Source organism: Anolis carolinensis, chromosome 6 (genome assembly GCF_035594765.1).
Source record: "Anolis carolinensis isolate JA03-04 chromosome 6, rAnoCar3.1.pri, whole genome shotgun sequence".
NCBI lineage: Eukaryota > Metazoa > Chordata > Lepidosauria > Squamata > Dactyloidae > Anolis > Anolis carolinensis.
This window is the reverse complement of record NC_085846.1, coordinates 56,507,046-56,525,874: the sequence shown is the minus strand read 5'-3', so window position 1 is coordinate 56,525,874 and position 18,829 is coordinate 56,507,046. Positions and strand designations below refer to the sequence as shown.

The 18,829-nt window shown below is 40.2% G+C and overlaps 1 protein-coding gene and 1 pseudogene across 5 annotated transcripts in view; one reads left to right on the top strand and one right to left on the bottom strand.

Annotated features, from left to right (window-relative positions):
• Positions 1–13,927, bottom strand: part of LOC107982989 (ankyrin-2-like) — a 54,614-nt gene extending 40,687 nt beyond the window's left edge. For 4 of the 5 annotated variants that reach the window (XM_062984609.1, XM_062984613.1, XM_062984615.1 and 1 more), the window contains exons 1-3: positions 13,817–13,927; positions 10,706–10,849; positions 6,572–6,677 (exon numbers count right to left, since the gene is read on the bottom strand). In XM_062984609.1, coding sequence (XP_062840679.1) covers positions 6,572–6,677; positions 10,706–10,845 — 246 coding nt within the window. In that variant the 5' untranslated portion in view covers positions 10,846–10,849; positions 13,817–13,927. The remainder of the gene's footprint in view (positions 1–6,571; positions 6,678–10,705; positions 10,850–13,816) is intronic. The other variant, XM_062984610.1, reaches the window with a different exon arrangement.
• A 131-nt stretch (positions 13,928–14,058) lies between these two features.
• On the top strand, positions 14,059–14,217 carry LOC134292813 (U2 spliceosomal RNA; annotated as a pseudogene).
• The last annotated feature ends 4,612 nt before the right edge of the window (positions 14,218–18,829 follow it).

Below are 18,829 nucleotides of genomic sequence, written 5' to 3'. Positions count from 1 at the left end.
TAGGTGGAATTTCATTTCCTGTCATTTGAACCCATTGCTCTGAATTTCCAGGGCAGCAGAAAACATGCCTGCCCCCTTCTCCCTGTGACATCCTTTAACATATTTACACATGACAATTGTCTCCCCTCAGCCTTCTCTTCTGCAGGCTAAACATTCCCAGTTCTTTAAGATGCTCCTCATAGGGCATGGTCTCCAGATCTTTGATCATTTTAGTCGCCCTCCCCTGGACACATTCCAGATTGTCAATATCCCTCTTGAATTGTGGTGCCCAGAATTGGACATAGTATTCCACGTAAAGTCTGACCAAAGCAGAATAGAGGGACACCATTGCTTGTCTTGATCCAGACACTATACTTCTTTTGATACAGCCCAAAATCTCGTTGGCCTTTTAAGCTGCTATATCACATTGTTGGCTCATGTTCAACTTGTCTACTATTGTAAAGAAGTGTGTTTTTTATTTTGATTTATAGATGTCATGTTTAATTGCGTTTTAAAAGTCATGTTTAACTATGTTTAAAAGGGTAAGTATTAGAGTCACCAGTGCGTGGGGGATGGTAGCCAGCACAGCATTCTGAGGCAGGTTGCCATAGTAATGAGGGCGGAGCCAACCACCATTTGGAGGAAAAGGAGGGAATGTTTTAAAAACAGATCAGTCTGTGGTCAGAGAACCATAGGGAAGGTTAGTTTTTAGAGTCGGTGACCTTATGAGGTACCGGGAGACTGATTCTGGTTGAGGGATCAGGGTGGCTCAAATGTTTGATTTTTTAGTCAATTTTAAAATAAGTTTGGTGACTTATTTTAAGGTAGTCTGTTTCCAGATAGGGAACAGATATTCTGTGACTGGAATTCACAGGGTGACTGCAGGTTTAGGCAGTGGAGAAAGAAGTGACATTTTAGGAAGTTTGAATCACCTCATTCTGTTATTGCAACTGTTAATCTGAGTGCCTCTGAAGAAGTTATTGTAACCATTAAGCTTGTGCCTCAATAAACGTGTTATTGTTCTTTTTAACATCTCAGCTTCTGTCATCTATTTTACCATCAAAAGCAAACAAGAAAGAAGAAAAATAAAATTTTAAAAGTCTCCTCTCTAAGTAGCTAGTGGCTACGTATTCCTATAGTGGTGGCAAGAATTGATGATCCCCTTGACATTATAAAACCTCTATAATTTGGTGGCAGCTTTTAAATAAAAACATCTTTAATAACTGGTGGCAGCGGATATAAAATATATAATAATTAATTAACAAAAACAACTTCCATCTCCACATCTCCACAATTGGTATAAGAGGTGGGATTTTAAAAAAGATTTCTCCTCCTGCCTGACATCTTTGCACTATGAATATCAATTCATAATTCAGGAACAAATACATAGGTACAGGTAGAGATGCAGTTTTGTACAAAAGCATTTTACTTTAGCTCTTCACTATTGGCTTATATGCAGAAATTGTCTAGTTGCAGACCATAGGTAGAAGTAATCTATAGAATTATTTTATCTATGCATGGTGATATTCAAGATGAAAATTTCACTAAAGCTATGGTTGTTTCTCATTTCAGAGACAGGGAAAGACAAAGAGACTAAAGAGGACAAAAATATGTTTATCTGGAAGGATATCAAAGACAGTTTTATATGTTTTGAGATACTTCCTCCCCACACTTTCTTCTGAAATTAGGAGAAGAAATCATTAAGGTTTTCTGATTTTCTTTTAGACTTTTTCTGTTGTTTCTAGTTTCGCTCTCTCCTTTTCCATTGGGGATCTCCTTATTGTGTTTTCTGGTTTCATCTTGTGTACTTTGCTTTATCTCTCCCAATCTGATACTTATTTTCTACTATATACTTTTCCAAAGTATATTGTACTGTGGCTAGTTATGGTCCCAGCCCACCCACCCCCCACCCCCAATTTTAGTAAAAGTTCAATTTTTGCCAATGTTTTTTGAAAACTTTTTACTAATATTTTACTAGAGTAGTAATTATTATTTATCTTACTTTTAGGCTAAATATTATGAAGTTACCACACCCAGGAATTTGAATGACTTTTAAAACAGCTAACTAAATTAGCAATTGCTAGATTTTATACAAAAGTTAAATGTGTTGGAAGGTGTTTTAGAACAAATTCAATTTGTTAATTTATTCTAGGTAAGTCCAAGACTGGATTTTTCCCTTTATTGATCACTTTTAATAATAATAATAATAATTGTCATGCATGGATTCCTTTCCCGGTTGGATTTTTGCCAGCATGTTTTTCAGGGTACCTTTTACCACCCCGCCAAAAGTGGTATCTATTTATAACATTGTGTTTTCGAACTGCTAGGTGAACAGAAGATGGGCTGACGGTGAGAGCTCATCCCGACCCGGGCTTGAACTGCAAACTGTTCAGCCGGTAGGCTTTTCTATGGTTTAAATCACTGTGCTGGCCCAGGCTTTTTATGTTCCATTTTATATTCTGTTGCTGTTGGTATACTTCTGTGAATCCTTTACTTCTCCTGTTTACTTTTTATGTTAATATTGTTTTAATTATGTTTATTATTGTTCATATAGTATTGAATTTGATGACTGCATTTCTCTTTAATACCTATGGCTATTTGCTATTTAATCTGTGGTTTTAATAAAATGTAAAATAATTTTATTTCAGGATATGTGGCTCTGACTCATTGATCTCCATATGCTTAATGGGGCAAGGTTAAAAAGAAACGTAACAAGTATGTCAAAATGAGCATCTCATTTGCCATATGTCAAAATGACAAGAAACAGAAGAATGGAATAGTGGTAATCTGTGTTTTTGACTAAGTGCTCATTTAAACCTACTGAAAAATTAAGGGCCAGTCCAGAGCACAAATGCCTAAGAGTGATCCACTCTGCTAGGTATTTTCTTCACAATTTTGTTGTCTATTGCTGATATACAACCAGTTCATTGTGTGGATGTAGTACTAGTTACATATTGACAGGGGCTGCTGCACAATGGATTAAATGGTTTTGGACTTCTATAGACATGCCTTTGTATAGGTATTTTATTTATTTATTTATTTATTTATTTATTTATTTATTTATTTTTCAAACTTATATGCCGCCACTCCCCTAGGGCTCGGAGCGGCTTACAAGAACCAGCTAAAATCAACAATTTAAAAAACATCTTTAAAAACATCCTAAAACCACCTTTTAAAACATCAACAACAGAACTCAAAAGCCTGTCGAAACAGGTGTGTCTTACATGCCTTGCGGAAGGCCAACAAGTCCCGCAAGGCACGAACTTCAGGTGGCAAGGGGTTCCACAGAGATGGCGCCACTACTGAAAAGGCTCTGCGTCTGGTTGCAGTTAGATGCAAAGTCTTAAAACTGGGGACTTCCAACAGGTCTTGGTCCTCAGAACGGAGGGATCTCTGGGGTTTGTAGGGAGTGAGGCGGTCCCTCAGGTACATCGGCCCTAGACCATGTAAGGCCTTGAAGGTAAGCACCATCACTTTGAAAGTGATCCGGTGCTCAATTGGTAACCAGTGCAGCTGCCGTAAGATTGGTGTTATGTGGCATCTTATCGGGACTCCCGCAAGGAGCCGAGCAGCTGCATTTTGCACCAATTTGAGCTTCCGGATCACCGACACAGGAAGGCCAATGTAAAGGGCGTTACAGTAATCCAGTCTCGAGATGACTGTAGCCTGGATCACCGTAGCCAGGTTGTCCCTAGATAGATAGGGGGCTAGCCGTCTAGCCTGCCGAAGATGGAAAAAGGCAGTTTTGGTAACGGCGGAGACCTGGGCCTCCATCGTCAATGAAGGGTCCAAGAGGACTCCCAGACTCTTTACCAGTAATGATGGGCGTAGCACTTCGCCATCCAAGTGCTATTTACTGTGTCACACAGAAGGGTCAGAAATGGGTCAGATGATTGTGCTTACAAGGTCACCATGAAAAAACTACCTTAGAAGGTCTGGATCTTCAAATTGTAAGTCAATATTTACGGTTGCCAAAGCTGGGGTTGCAACTATTCTGTGTATGTCATGCTTTCTGGGTCACAGAAAGTATTCGTGCACATTTAGGACCTCATTGCATTGAGGTCCCTAACATGGGCGACAGCAGACAATTTTGCTGGGCAGTGTGGCGAATCCATGAGGTATCAGAAGAAACCATCATCCCATGCCCTGCATTGCCACATCATCACCTTCCTCATCACACAGGCTTCCTCCTGCGCTGACCCCTATTTGTCTAATGAGAATATAGGTATCCACCTGTGTTCTCAGGGCTCCATCCTAGGACACTTCCAGGATGGAGCCAGAATGGAGTCCTGCTGGAAGTAGCTCTTCATCATGTGAAAGGATCCAGTGGGCTCTGTCTTGGCTCCATCCTGGAAGCATCCTAGGATGGAGCCAGAAATCAATATGATGAGGTCCTTTGACTGGAATCCTTTATGGTGTATTAATGTCACATGCAGACCTACATTCATTCATCTCCTCATGTTGTTGTAGACCCTTGCAGCCCCCAATGGCCACATCACGGTTGGCGGTGAGCAGAGATGGGACTCTAGAAGTGTCTGCCTATAACCCTGATGCCCAACACAACATGAACATATCATCTGCTGAGATCTACTGTGATTCTTCAACAGATGATGATGATGATGATGATGATGATGATGATGATGATAAACTTTATTTATAACCTGCTTCCATTTGCCTGAGGGGACTCAGAGCAGTTCACATGGGGTCAAGCCCGATCAACAGATAAAACAATACGACAACAGCATATGTAATTAAAACAATAACAGTAAAATAACATTCATAAAATACATAGCAAGCATCATGACTAAACAGGGGGCTACAGGAAAGGCAGGCATGTGCAAAAATGCAAGGCAATGAGATTCAGGAATAGGGTAAAGTGCTGAGGGTTAAGGCAGTAAATAGTTAAGACTGGATGGTGATGAAAACGGACCTACTGTTCGAATAATGTAATCATTTTACATCTGGCATAATGTATTTCCCACTTCCTTCTATCCTTTTCTCTACAAGACACAGACATTCTGGGTGGGGCAGGGACTGCAATGGTTCTACATTATAGTAAATAATAATAATAATAATAATAATAATAATAATAATAATAATAATAATAATAATAATAAAAAATTTGTGGCTCTGGCTCACAAATGGGACACTGAAGAAGGAGACAGAAGGCCTGATCCTTTCAGCCCAGGAGCAAGCCATCAGAACAAATGCAATTAAGGCCAAGATCGAAAAATCAGCTGATGACCCAAAATGAAGACTGTGCAAGGAAACCGACTAAACCATTGATCATATCCTCAGCTGCTGTAAGAAAATCGCACAGACAGACTACAAACAGAGGCACAACTATGTGGCCCAAATCATCCATTGGAACTTATGCCTCAAGTACCACCTCCCAGCAGTAAAGAACTGGTGGGATCACAAACCTGCAAAAGTATTGGAAAATGAGCATGCAAAGATACTGTGGGACTTCCGAATCCAGACTGACAAAGTTCTGGAACACAACACACCAGACATCACAGTTGTGGAAAAGAAAAAGGTTTGGATCATTGATGTCGCCATCCCAGGTGACAGTCGCATTGACGAAAAACAACAGGAAAAACTCAGCCGCTATCAGGACCTCAAGATTGAACTTCAAAGACTCTGGCAGAAACCAGTGCAGGTGGTCCCGGTGGTGATGGGCACACTGGGTGCCGTGCCAAAAGATCTCAGCCGGCATTTGGAAACAATAGACATTGACAAAATTACGATCTGTCAACTGCAAAAGGCCACCCTACTGGGATCTGCACGCATCATCCGAAAATACATCACACAGTCCTAGACACTTGGGAAGTGCTCGACTTGTGATTTTGTGATACGAAATCCAGCATATCTATTTTGTTTGCTGTGTCATAATAAAATAATATAGACCAGGCAGACCTTTAAGGTCAAGTAGTGTGATACGAATCTCCACTCAGATTAGGGACAGTCTTCACTTAAAAACTGTCCAGAGATGGCATTTTCTTGGGCGTAGCACCAAAGCTCTGGAATGCACTGCCAGAAGTGATTACAGCAGTTCCCATCCCCATGTCCTTTAGGAAAAATCTGAAGACATTCCTGTTTGGAATAGCTTTTAATTGATCTGTAACAGAAGCCCAGGATTTATAGCACTTTAGAATTATTTAGAGTGTGTTTACTTATTTTAATTATAGTTTTAACATCCTACAAGGAGGGACTATGTAAACTATTTGGGTTAATTGTAATGGTCTTTTTTATATTGCATGTTTCTATGCTGTTGTAATCCAACTTGAGTCTGTTGGAGAAAAGTGATATAGATATTTCCCAAATAACTAAATAAATATTATGAGTCCCACTGCTGTTTTTCTCAGGTTATCAGGCTGATCCCCATCAAGACCAGCACCATTTTCCAAAGATCAACTACAATTGTTTCCTTCTTGGAAGCTCACCAGGGATCAATAGCCAAAGGTTTGGGGACTGCACTGGTCCATGAACAATAATTTTGAGTGGTACCACCTTGCCATATCTCCTACTTACTGCCAATTTTAACTCAATTATATTTCAAGTTGGGTTCAAGCAATCAAAATGTTTTTCTAACCTCCTCCTGTTGTTGCTTGATCACTTTTGGTTTCTTGCTCTTCCGGCTATCTTCCATCTCCATCACATCCATCATTCTTCTTGTATATTGTTGTGGATATTGCAAACTACAATATGAAATAATAAGTGAAATCACAGCGGACTAGGGGAGATTAATTCTGAAGTATGAAAAACGTACCTGATCTTAAACAGGTATAGGAAACCTTTTCACCCTGCCTGCCTGGTTCTATGTAGTTGTCACATAGCACTAGATGGAATCCTTTCCAAGACTAATACAGGCTGAGTATCCTTTGTTTGGAATTCCAAATTCCAAAATACAGAGGGAAAACATTTCTCCATGGCAGTTTCCCAAATTAAATTATGTTTAAGATTTAGGACTTCATCAGACAGAGCTGAGGAAATTGGAGAAAATCGTCTTCTTTGAGTGGGATTCCATCTTTAAATATGAAGAATTTACTTACCTCTATCACACAGAATTTCCTCCTCCTATCTCAACCAAGAGACTTGACATACCATTCTCAAGACAGACACCACTTCTGGGATACTTTCCCCTCCAATCCCATTACTGTAGAGGAGACCTGAGGCACCATTCTTTAGACAGAAATCACTTCTGGAATGGAATGTTGTGTGGTTTCTAGACTATATTATTATTATTATTATTATTATTATTATTATTATTATTATTTACAGTATTTATATTCCGCCCTTCTCACCCCGAAGGGGACTCAGGGCGGATCACATTATACACACATAGGGCAAACATTCAATGCCCATAAACACATCAAACAGAGACAGACAGACGCAGAGGCAATTTAACCTTCTCCTGAGGGGATGTTCGATTCTGGCCACAGGGGGGAGCAGCTGCTTCATCATCCACTCTGATGGCACTTCCTCATTCCAAGTCATAAATTAGTTAAACTTGCCTCCCCACTTTTATAAGTGGTACCTTATCTCCTACTTGATAGATGCAACTATCTTTCGGGTTGCTGGGTCAGCAACGAGCAGGGGCTGTTTTTTATTTATTTATTTATTTATTTTTTAATTGACGGGTGCTCATCCCGCCATGGGCTGCCCTCGAACTCATGACCTCATGGTCAGAGTGATTTATTGCAGCAGGCTGCTCAACAGCCTGCGCCACAGCATTTTCTCCTGATGTTTCACCGGTATCTGTGGCTAGCCTCTTCAAAGATCCTCTGAAGATGCCAGCCACAGATGCAGGCAAAACATCAGGAGAAAATGCTGCTAGAACACTGCCACACAGTCCAGAAACCACACAACATTCCAGTGATTCCCTGCCATGAAAGTCTTTGACAATACACTTCTGCAATACAGTACTCGACTTCCCCTCCAATCTTGTAACTCTCAAGGAGACAGGAAGGCAGACCACCTTACTCTGGGCTCCTCTCATTTCCCCCCCAATCTCATTAATGTCAATTGCGGAAGTTTATAATTTAATGTAATTTAATTTGTGGAGCCCCGGTGGCGAAGTGTGTTAAAGCACTGAGCTGCTGAACTTGCAGACCAAAAGGTCCCAGGTTCAAATCCCGGGAGCGGCATGAGCAGCTGCTGTTAGCTCCAGCTCCTGCCAACCTAGCAGTTTGAAAACGTGCCAATGTGAGTAGATCAATAGGTACCGCTCCGGCGGGAAGGTAACAGCACTCCATGCAGTCATGCTGGCCACATGACCTTGGAGGTGTCTAGGGACAACGCCGGTTCTTCGGCTTAGAAATGGAGATGAGCACCAACCCCCAGAGTCAGACATGACTGGACTTAACGTCAGGGGAAACCTTTACCTTTTTATAATTTAAAAAGCTAAAAGTAGCAGAATTTTGAAAGCCAATATTAAAAAGAAGGAGAAATGTTAGGAAAAACAAACTGGTGATATTTTGACGTTTTGTATATGTCTAAATATTAAACTAATTTTTTTTAAATTATCAGGCCAGGCTCATGAAGCAGGATTTTGGGAGAGAAATATCAATGCTTGGAAGGAGACCACCCATAGGAATTCCCATTACTGAATCAATTCAGCCTGGGCAAATCTGACAGATCCCATTGCACATGTTTCCTCCAATTTCCATTCAAATCATGAGCTCAGAAGACAATTTTCCCCATCTACTATCCTCTCTTCTAAAACAATTTCCTAACAAAGCATCACGGACAAAGCATCACGGCGGAAGTCTGTCTGCATCATTTGATGGACTCCGTGATGCTTCATTAGGGAGATGTTTCAGAAGTGTTAAGAAGGGAAGGCGGAGATGATGACTGCGTGGGATAATGTCCAAAGTCACATTTAGTCAAATTTCCCTCTTCAGAGCTCATAGCAGTGTTACAGTGTACTTTTATATATAGCTTTCTCTTCTTGTTGTTGTTATGTGTCTTCAAATTGACTATAACATATGGTGACCCTATCAGCGTGTTTTTTTCCCACAAGATTGGTTCAGAGGAGGCTTGCTGTTACCTTCCTTGAAACCTGAGATATAGTAACTTGCATACAATTAGAAGAATGGTACAGGGAAATTTGGAACATAGCAATTAATGCTAAGCTGACTTGCAATATTAAAATTAAAAAGGGAATATTGAAACATATTTTTGGAAAATACGGAGAAAATTTATTGAGTAGGGCCGGGCTGTGGCGCAGCTGGCTAGTAACCAGCTGCAATAAATCACTACTGACCGAGAGGTCATGAGTTCGAAGCCTGGGTCAGGTTAAGCCCACAACCATTAAATAGCCCGGCTTGCTGTTGACCTATGCAGCCCCGAAAGACAGTTGCATCTGTCAATTAGGGAAATTTAGGTACGCTTTATGCGGGAGGCTAAATTAACTAATTTACAACATCATAAAACTGCCAACAAAACACGAGGAAAGGAATGAAGAAGTACAGCCACTAGTGGACAGTGAGGCAACAGCTCCCCCTGTAGCCGGAATCGTGAAGCTAGAAAAAAATGTTAAATGCCTCTGTGTCTCTCTATATATGTTGTTTGTCTGTTGGCATTGAATGTTTGCCATATATGTGTTCATTATAATCCACCCTGAGTCCCCTTCGGGGTGAGAAGGGCAGAATATAAATACTGTAAATGAAAATGAATGAATGAATGAGTATATTTTTAAATACAACATGTATAAGTAGATAAAAGTAGTAGTAGTAGTAGTAGTAGTAGTAGTAGAGAGATATATATAAAAAGATAAAACAATAATACAATATATCAATATAAAATGTTAACCTCTTGTCCCTTAGTATCATTCTATGTAAACCATCTCCACTAAGCAACTCTTTTTAATAAAAGAAAAAAGGTGCTGGATAATAATAATAATAATAATAATAATAATAATAATAATAATAAAAATATAATAAAACTTTATTTATATCCCGCCACCATCTCCCCACGGGGACACGGGGCAGCTTACATGGGGCAGTGGCCCAAACAACATAAGAACAAAATATAAGCAACACAATACAATCACAATATAAAAAGATAAAACAATAATACAATATATCAATATAAACAACAATACAAGATAAAAATTTCATTTAAAACACATAAATGGTAAGACCGTAATAGAAACAGGATAAATTATTAAAAACCCACTGGGGCTGATTAATTAATGACTATCTCCGAAGGCCTCCGAAGGATCTTATCATGCATTTTCCTGTATCTAGGTTTGCAATGTAAAAACCATAAAGGGCTCCTTATGTAAAAGAGGGAATTTCTGCAGATGTAGCTTGTCATATAAACACGATATAGCACCTGCTTCTGCCAACCTAGCAGTTCGAAAACATGCCAATGTGCGTAGATAAATAGGTACCGCTCCAGCGGGAAGGTAACGGCGTTTCATGCAGTCATGCTGGCCACATGACCTTGGAGGTGTCTACGGACAACGCCGGCTCTTGGGCTTAGAAATGGAGATGAGCAACAAAGAATTAAAATCAGCCAGGATATTCACTGGTGAGGAATGCTGGGAGGTGCAGTCCAACAATATTTGGAGGGCCACACTTTGCTCAGCCTTGCCCCAAACATTTCCAAATTGGAAACCTGTATGCTTTCTAATGTATTTCTAGGAGAGGGAGCTCAACAAAAGTTTATGTTAAGTATTTTTAAAAAGGGGGGCGGGAATTCTCTTTAAAACACTCCTTACCTTCTGATCTCTTCTCTGAATTGTTTGTTTTCTCCCAACAGCTGCTGGTTCTCTCCAATAAGTTTGATAATCATATTGCTAAGAAACTTCTTCTCACTCCTGAGCCTTTCCGTGGCCAACAGAAGGTCTGAAAGCATCATCTTTCTATAAAACCACAGAAATAGAACAAGATCAGCCTCCGCAGGTAGTGACTTAAAAAAAGAAGCAAGTCACGAACATACATTTTTCACACGTTGCTGTCATTCGCAGTAAAAACAGCCATGGGAACAGCATACATCTAACTTGCTTCAATTATTCCAGTTGTAGATTTACTACATTTTTTTAAAAAAAAATGACAGACCAGAAGTTTAATTAATATGAGCAATTGATTTAAGGAAAGATAAACTCTTGATGCAGCTGGAATCAAGATCTACATTTAGCACTACATGGCAAGTATACGATCACATAAAAAGTAAAGGTTTTCTCATGACATTAAGTCTAGTTGTGTCCAACTCTGGGGGTTGGTGCTCATCTCGATTTCTAAGCCATCTCTGCATGGAGCACCGTTACCTTCTCGCCGGAGCGGTACCTATTGATTACTCACATTTCGAACTGCTAGATTAGCAGAAGCTGGGGCTAACAGTGGGAGCTCACCCTGCTCTCCCCGGATTCAAACCGCCGACCTTTTGGTTAGCAAGTTCAGCAGCTCAGCGGTTAAACCCACTGTGTCACATGGGGATCACACAATCACATACTCTTATAGAAAATACACATTATACTAGATTCTATGGTAATACTGGTAATGCAATGGTAAATGGCAGTGATTTAATCAGTGACTTCCAAAAGGACAGTGTAAGACAGATTACTAAATTGTTAAGAGAATAGCAAAATCTTGATCAGATTATAGCAGGATTTGTATTGCATATATTAAAAAGTACAAGGGTTGCCATGAGTCTGAAATGACCTGAAGGCACACAACTATTGCAAGAACAAAAAACAATACTTTTGTTAAAACTTCAGCTATACCAACAGAGACAGCAACAGTGGATGTAAACCATTTATACATTTTATTATTTCCCTACAAAAACAAATTTACTGTTTGGGGGGTTTTTTCTACAAAAATAAAAAAAAACTGCTTCCAGTTTGGGACTTGCTTTGTATAATATTCAGCATTCGTCTGAGCAGACAACATTTCTATGCAAAATGTTCTGAACAGAAAAGAGAATTTTGTTATGCACAACTCATTTACTAAAGAGAAAATGCCATCTTCTGTGCACTCCTCATGCATATTTCACAGAGATTCCCAAACTGTGAAGATTTGCACTTGCCTCTAATTTCCAGACAGGATTTCCAGACAGTTAAGAAATCTAATTTTGACCATTTGTTGAAATTTTTTCAGTATTTCTTTTTATTCCTAAAGCCCATAACTACACATCCAGCAACAATGTCCATTAAGAAAGGCAGAGAACTTGCAGAAGTTAGGGAAATTATGTCAAATTGTTAATTCCCCATGAGGCTGGCATTGCAAGTGCAGGGAGATACTTTAGTCCCTAACACCTTTGTCAGAACCAACATCAAAACATCATGTCTGCATCATACAGTTAAATCTTCTGGGAAATCTCATGATGCCTGGGATTGTTAGTCTTTACTCGTGGCTTTGGCATCTATAATCTTGCCTAACTTTTCAGACAGGATGTTAAGGACGTACAAACATGCTCAGTAGCCAGCACTGTGTATCCTTGGTCTGCAAGGACTGGTAGCACTTCTACAGAGTTTCACACAGGAGTATCTCCTAGTTCTAACAGGAGACACCAGGAACTGCATTGGTAAGATTTATATAACACTAGCTTGGGGACCCGGCAGTGCCCGGGTTATTAGTAGACAGCATTGAGTTGTTTGGGGATGTGAGGAAATATCACTTAAGTTTGGTCCAGATCCGTCATCAGCTGGGTTCAGTGCTGTCTGTATAAGGGTGAACTACAACTCCCAGAGCCAAAGGTCGATCACCCCAAAACCCTGCCTGTATGCACAGTTCGGCATGATAGGGCTGTGTGCCAAGTTTGGTCCTGATCCGAAGTTGGCTGGGTTCAGTGCTGACTATATAAGGGTGAACTACAACTCCCAGAGCCAAAGGGCAATCACCCCGAAACCCTGCCTGTATGCTCAGTTGGACATGATGAGGCAGTGTGGTAAGTTTGGTCCAGATCTGAAGCCGGCTGGGTTCAGCACTGATTGTATAAGGGTGAACTACAACTCTCAGAGCAAGAAGTGAGTGATGGTACTTGGTCCATCCTCCCCCAATCTGCTCCAGGACGGAAAGGGTTTCATAGGGGTTCTGTGTGCCAAGTTTGGTCCAGTTCCGTCACTGGTGGGCGTCGTAGTGGCCTGTGGGAGCCATAGCGATTGAAAGTACTACAAATCCCATCATCCATGGTCCATCGTCCCACAAATGGCACCAGGGCGTAAAGCGCATCATGGGGATTAAGTGTGGCAAGTTTGGTCCAGATCCGTCATTCCTGGTGGTCTGAGTGGCCTGGGATAGTGGCGGCCCATCAGAAAGCTGGCACATACTCGCATACATACATCCAACCATACATACAAACATTCACTTTTATTATATATATATAGATTTAGATGTGACTACTTTGTTACCGACCTACAACCATACAAAACCATATGTCCATTCCACAGAATCCTGTGGAATGGTGAACCTTATAATAAAGGCAGCCAGAATCACCATGGATTGTGGCAAATCTGGCAGTGCATATCAGGAGTCGTGGGATACCTGTCGCCCCATGCCCCACATTACCCATCTTATTAGCATGCCAATCCCACAGGGGAAGCGTCAACCACGTGGTTCCCTCACATTGCTTCTGGTGCAACATGGGAAGACTCCCATGTTGCTGCTGTAGTGGCATATATCAGTTCCACTATAGTTTACCCACAGAGCCTCAGCAGAAGTTCCTCTACACCGCCGAATGGGAGCGAGCAGGCTCCGTGAGTAAACTATGATTGAACCGACGTTTGCCACTAAAGTAAGCCTCATTTGATGAGGTTGTAAGTAGCTTGAAAGCTTGGTCTACAAGGCTCTGTGTCCATCTTTAGACCCAAATCCATCACATCTATACATACCACAATGGAAACACCAACTCAGATGTAGAGAAAGAGAACTCAGCTCCCTGATCCCAGGTGAGGAGTCAAACTCTGTCTATCTGAGCCAGTTGCTTTCTGAGCATCTGAGACATGGCCTTGTTTATGAGGTAGCATGAGATCACAACTGTAAAATAATATTAGCAAAAATTAAGTGAGACTTTATTTTTTCTTAAGCACTGCTATGACTGAAATTAATTCTTTCTACAGATGCATTAGATTAGTTAGCTTCTCGGCCTTTTGGCTAAGATCAAGTGTAGTAGTGTAGTTAGAGAACTCTCATGTTTGTTCCATTTGGGAACACAAAGGTTATTTTTGCAAAGCCAAATGCTTTCTCCTTATTCTGTGTTTTTCTCTCTGCTTAAAGTAGGTATGATGTTTTTGACTTACAACACCTGTCGGATTCAGTCAGCATAACCAGTAGTAAGGATTATGGGAACTGTAATCCAAAAAGAATGTTGCTCAAATTCTTAGTTTGACCTGTACCTTGCTGTTTACTTACCTTTGCTCTTTAAGATACCTTTTTAAAAACAAAGTCATCTTCTTTTTAAAAATGGTGTAGCTATAATACCAAACTCCATTTTATCATTCAATTTAGGTTCCAGTTGTGATCTCTGTTCTAATCTCTATGACAAGCGAAGTTAAGCAGATCCATTTGTTTCTTCTCTATTACCTTTCCTTCCAAGTTATTGCCATTTCCCACCATCTAGCCATTTCTCACTATCTTCCTTATCTTCTCTATTTCCATAGAATTTGTTCACATAGTACATATCATTTACAGTTTGGGAGTTTGTACTCGGACTAATTGGGACTCCTTAGGGGGAAACAGATAGGAAAATAGGGAGAAGAGAAGTTGAAAATTACATGAGCTAAGACAGGTTTTAAAATTTTTAACATCTTTCTTTGATCCCTGGTAATTAATGTGAAGGGCAAACAGATCTTTCATTTCAGGAATTAGATTGATTTGTCTGCTCTGGGAATCTACAGCCTAGTTCCAACCAGAGTAAGCTCACTAAATTAATGAGATTTACATAAGCATTGACTTACAATTTAGACAATGATTCAATGTGTCTACTCTAGTTGTAACTTTTAAGAAATTTTAGAGTGGTTAGGGGGCTCTTAAACCTCAAAGTAGAGGACCATCTGTTCTACACCACCACCCTCTGTGAGGACTTTGCCCAACATTTTCGGCCAATCGGTCGGATTTGTGATGATTTGGATACCACTATTATTACACCCGGCGGATGTAGCCATGGCACCACCTAGTCCGGTTTCTATGGATTCATTTCAAGATTCTGGAGCGGGTGGTGGCTAAACAACAATTTTTGGATGAAGCGGATTTTCTAGATCCATTTCAATCTGGCTTCAGGCCAGGACATATGGCTTTGATTACCTTAGTGGATGACCTACAAGGTGAACTGGCAAGAGACGTGTGACTCTGCTGGTCATCTTGGATCTCTCAGTGGCTTTTGAAACTATCGACCATGGTATCATTCTGGAGCGACTGTCAGGGATGCGTCTGGGAGGCACTGGTTCCGGTCTTATGGACCATCTCCAGAAGTTGGTATTGGGTAGTCCTGTTTGGCCCCTTGGCCGGTAGGCTGTGGGGTCCTGCAGGAATCATCACTAAACCACTGGGAGAGATAATCCAGAGTTCAGTATCATTTCTAGGCGAATGATGTTCAACTTTACTACTCCTTTCCATTGGATGCCAAGGAAACCGTCCCGCACCTGAACTGTTGCCTGAAGTTGGTAATTGACTAGATGAGGGTAAACAAATTGAAGCTTAATCCAGGTAAGATGGAGGTACTCCTGGTCTTGTGTAAGGTCGATCCAGGAATAGGGCTACAAATTGAGTTGGACGGGATTACATTCCTCCTGAAATCCCAGGTTCATAGTTTGGGGGTGGTTCTGGATTCTGCCTTAAACCTGAAAGTGACCACAGTGACTAGGACTGCCTTTGCACAATGAAAACTTGTGTGCCAACTGCTCCCATTCCTGGAGAAAACTGACTTGGCCACGGTGGTACATGCACTGGTTACATCCCGTTTGGACTATTATAATGTACTCTATGTGGGACTGCACTTGACAAATGTCCAGAAAATCCAATTTGTCCAGAGAACAGCAGCCAGGTTATTTAGCAGAACTGATTCCAGGGAGCACATTGGTCCCCTATTGAAACAGATCAATTGGCTTCCAATTTGTTTCTGGCGCAATTCGAGGTGCTGGTTTTAATCTATAAAGCCCTGCACGGTTTCTGGCCAGGTTACTTGAGACACCATGTCCTTCATTACAGACCGGGCAGACCTTTAACGTCTAGTAAAGACACTCTCTTCTTCACTCAGTCCAGGGTCAACATGCATTCTTGGGTACAGCTTTAAAGCTATGGAACCCGCTGCTGGAGGAAATTAGATCGGCTCCCACATTAATGTATTTTAGGAAAGGTGGGAAGACCTTCTTTTTGGAAGCAGCTTTTTTAAAAAATATAATCTTTATTAAAGCTTTTTTCCAATATACACATTAAAATTAAAATAAAAAGATAGAAAGAAAAAGAAAAAAAAAGAAAGAGAAAGAGAAAGAGGGTAAAGATAAATACAGAAGAACAGATAGAGGAATAGATAACTGAAAAGAAAGAAAAAAGAAGAAGAAAAGAAATAAGGTAGAATGTGATATAGAAATAGAGGAAATGGGGCAAAAAAAGAGACTGAAAAAAGTAATTAAATAAAAAATAGAAATAAATAATAATAATAATAATAATAATAATAATAATAATAATAATACAGCCGCTATTAGGACCTCAAGATTGAACTTCAAAGACTCTGGCAGAAAACAGTGTGGGTGGTCCCAGTGGTGATGGGCACACTGGGTGCCGTGCCAAAAGATCTCAGCCTGCATTTGGAAACAACAGACATTGACAAAATTACGATCTGCCAACTGCAAAAGGCCACCCTACTGGGATCTGCACGCATCATCCGAAAATACATCACACAGTTCTAGACACTTGGGAAGTGTTCAACTTGTGATTTTGTAATACAAAATCCAGCATATCTATCTTGTTTGCTGTGTCATAATAATAATAATAATAATAATAATAATAATAATAATAACAACAACAACAACAACAACAACAACAACAACAACAACAACATATAGAGATAGGTTCATATAAGGTAATAGAATAAACAACAAAAGTAGAGAAAGAGAAGGGAAATTACCACTGGAGCAGAAAAAGGAGGAAGAACACAGGGAGAAAGAGAAAAAAGGAGGAGAAAAAAAAGGAAGAAAACCTCCAAGAAGATGCCCGGAAGTCAAAACCATACAAATCTCTTGTTTTTATGGGGGTTTTTAAAAAAAAAATTTCTATCTGGACCCCCCCTCCCCTCACCTCCCTGCCCCATTTTCTCTATTTCTATATCACATTTTTGGAAGCAGCGTTTAACTTGAAGGCAGACATTTTAGGCACATGGGGTATTTTAGACTGTTTTAAATTTTTATTGCTTTAATACAAAATATCTGTTTTTAGTTGATGGTTTTATGTACTGTATATATATATAAGATGATGTGAGCCACCTTGAGTCCGCTCTGGAGAAAGGTGGCATAGACATCTCCAAAATAAATAAATAAATAAACTAAAAGTGAGATCTAAACCTGTATTATGTGGTTGTTCATTGTGTCAATACCTACCCACAGGTATGTATACAAGCATGCAGACACAAAATAGTTGTGCATTGCTTTAAAAAGATAGTAATACAGTTTGATAAAAAAAAACCCATCTATTTTTGTTTTATTGACTATTCTAAAGCCTTTGACTGTATGGGTCATAATAAATTGTGGCAAGTTCTTGGTAGTATGGGGATACCAAGTTACCCTGTCTGTCTCCTGAGGAATCTGTATAATGACCAAGTAACAACAGTAAGAACAGACCACGGAACAACAGACTAGTTCAAGATTGGGAAAGGAGTACGGCAGAGCTGTATACTTCATCCTTCCTATTCAACGTGCATGAAGAACATATCATGCGATGTATAGGGCCTTATGAATCCAAGGCTGGAGTTAAGATTGCTGGAAGAAACATTAACAACCTTAGATATACAGATGATATCACTTTGATGGCTGAAAGTGAGAAGGAGATGAGGAGCCTTATAACCAAGGTTATAAGGAAGTGCTCTGGCTTGGGCTGGTCCATGAGGTCATGAAGAGTCGGAAGTGACTGAACGAATAAACAACAAGCAGTTTCAAAAAAGAGGGCAAAAGATGACATATTTGTATATTTGTCTTTGCTGATTTAAATATGGAGATGCAGATAAACATATCAATGTATAAAAGAAGGAGGTAAAGGTAAAGGTTTTCCCCTGACGTTAAGTCCAGTCGTGACCGACTCTGGGGGTTGGTGCTCATCTCCATTTCTAAGCCGAAGAGCTGGCGTTGTCCGTAGACACCTCCTAGGTCATGTGGCTGGTATGACTGCATGGAGCGCCGTTACCTTCCTGCTGGAACGGTACCTATTGATCTACTCACATTGGCATGTTTTCGAACTGCTAGGTTGGCAGGTGCTGGGGCTAACAGCGGGCGCTCATTCCGTTCCAGGGATTTGAACCTAGGACCTTTTGGTCTGCAAGTTCAGCAGCTCAGTGCTTTAACACACTGCGCCACCACCAGGGGCCCTGTATATAAGAAACAAACCTTAAAATATTTTTGTAATTTAAATATAAATGCAGTATCTTTGACCATTAATGGCACCAATTGACCTATTTAACTCTGCCACTGGTTGCTCAGGTAATAGCTGCTGATTGTCAGCTGCTTTCATTTCTGTACAGTTGGTTTTTATTTTTGTTTAAAAAAATAATAGACAGCCCTTCCAAAGCTACAACAATGGTAAATATGTGTCTCTCTGTCCCCTTCCACACAGCTGAATAAAATCACACTTTTTTTTTTTTGCTTTGAACTGAAATATATGGCAGTGTGGCCTCAGATAACACAATTCAAAGTTGACAT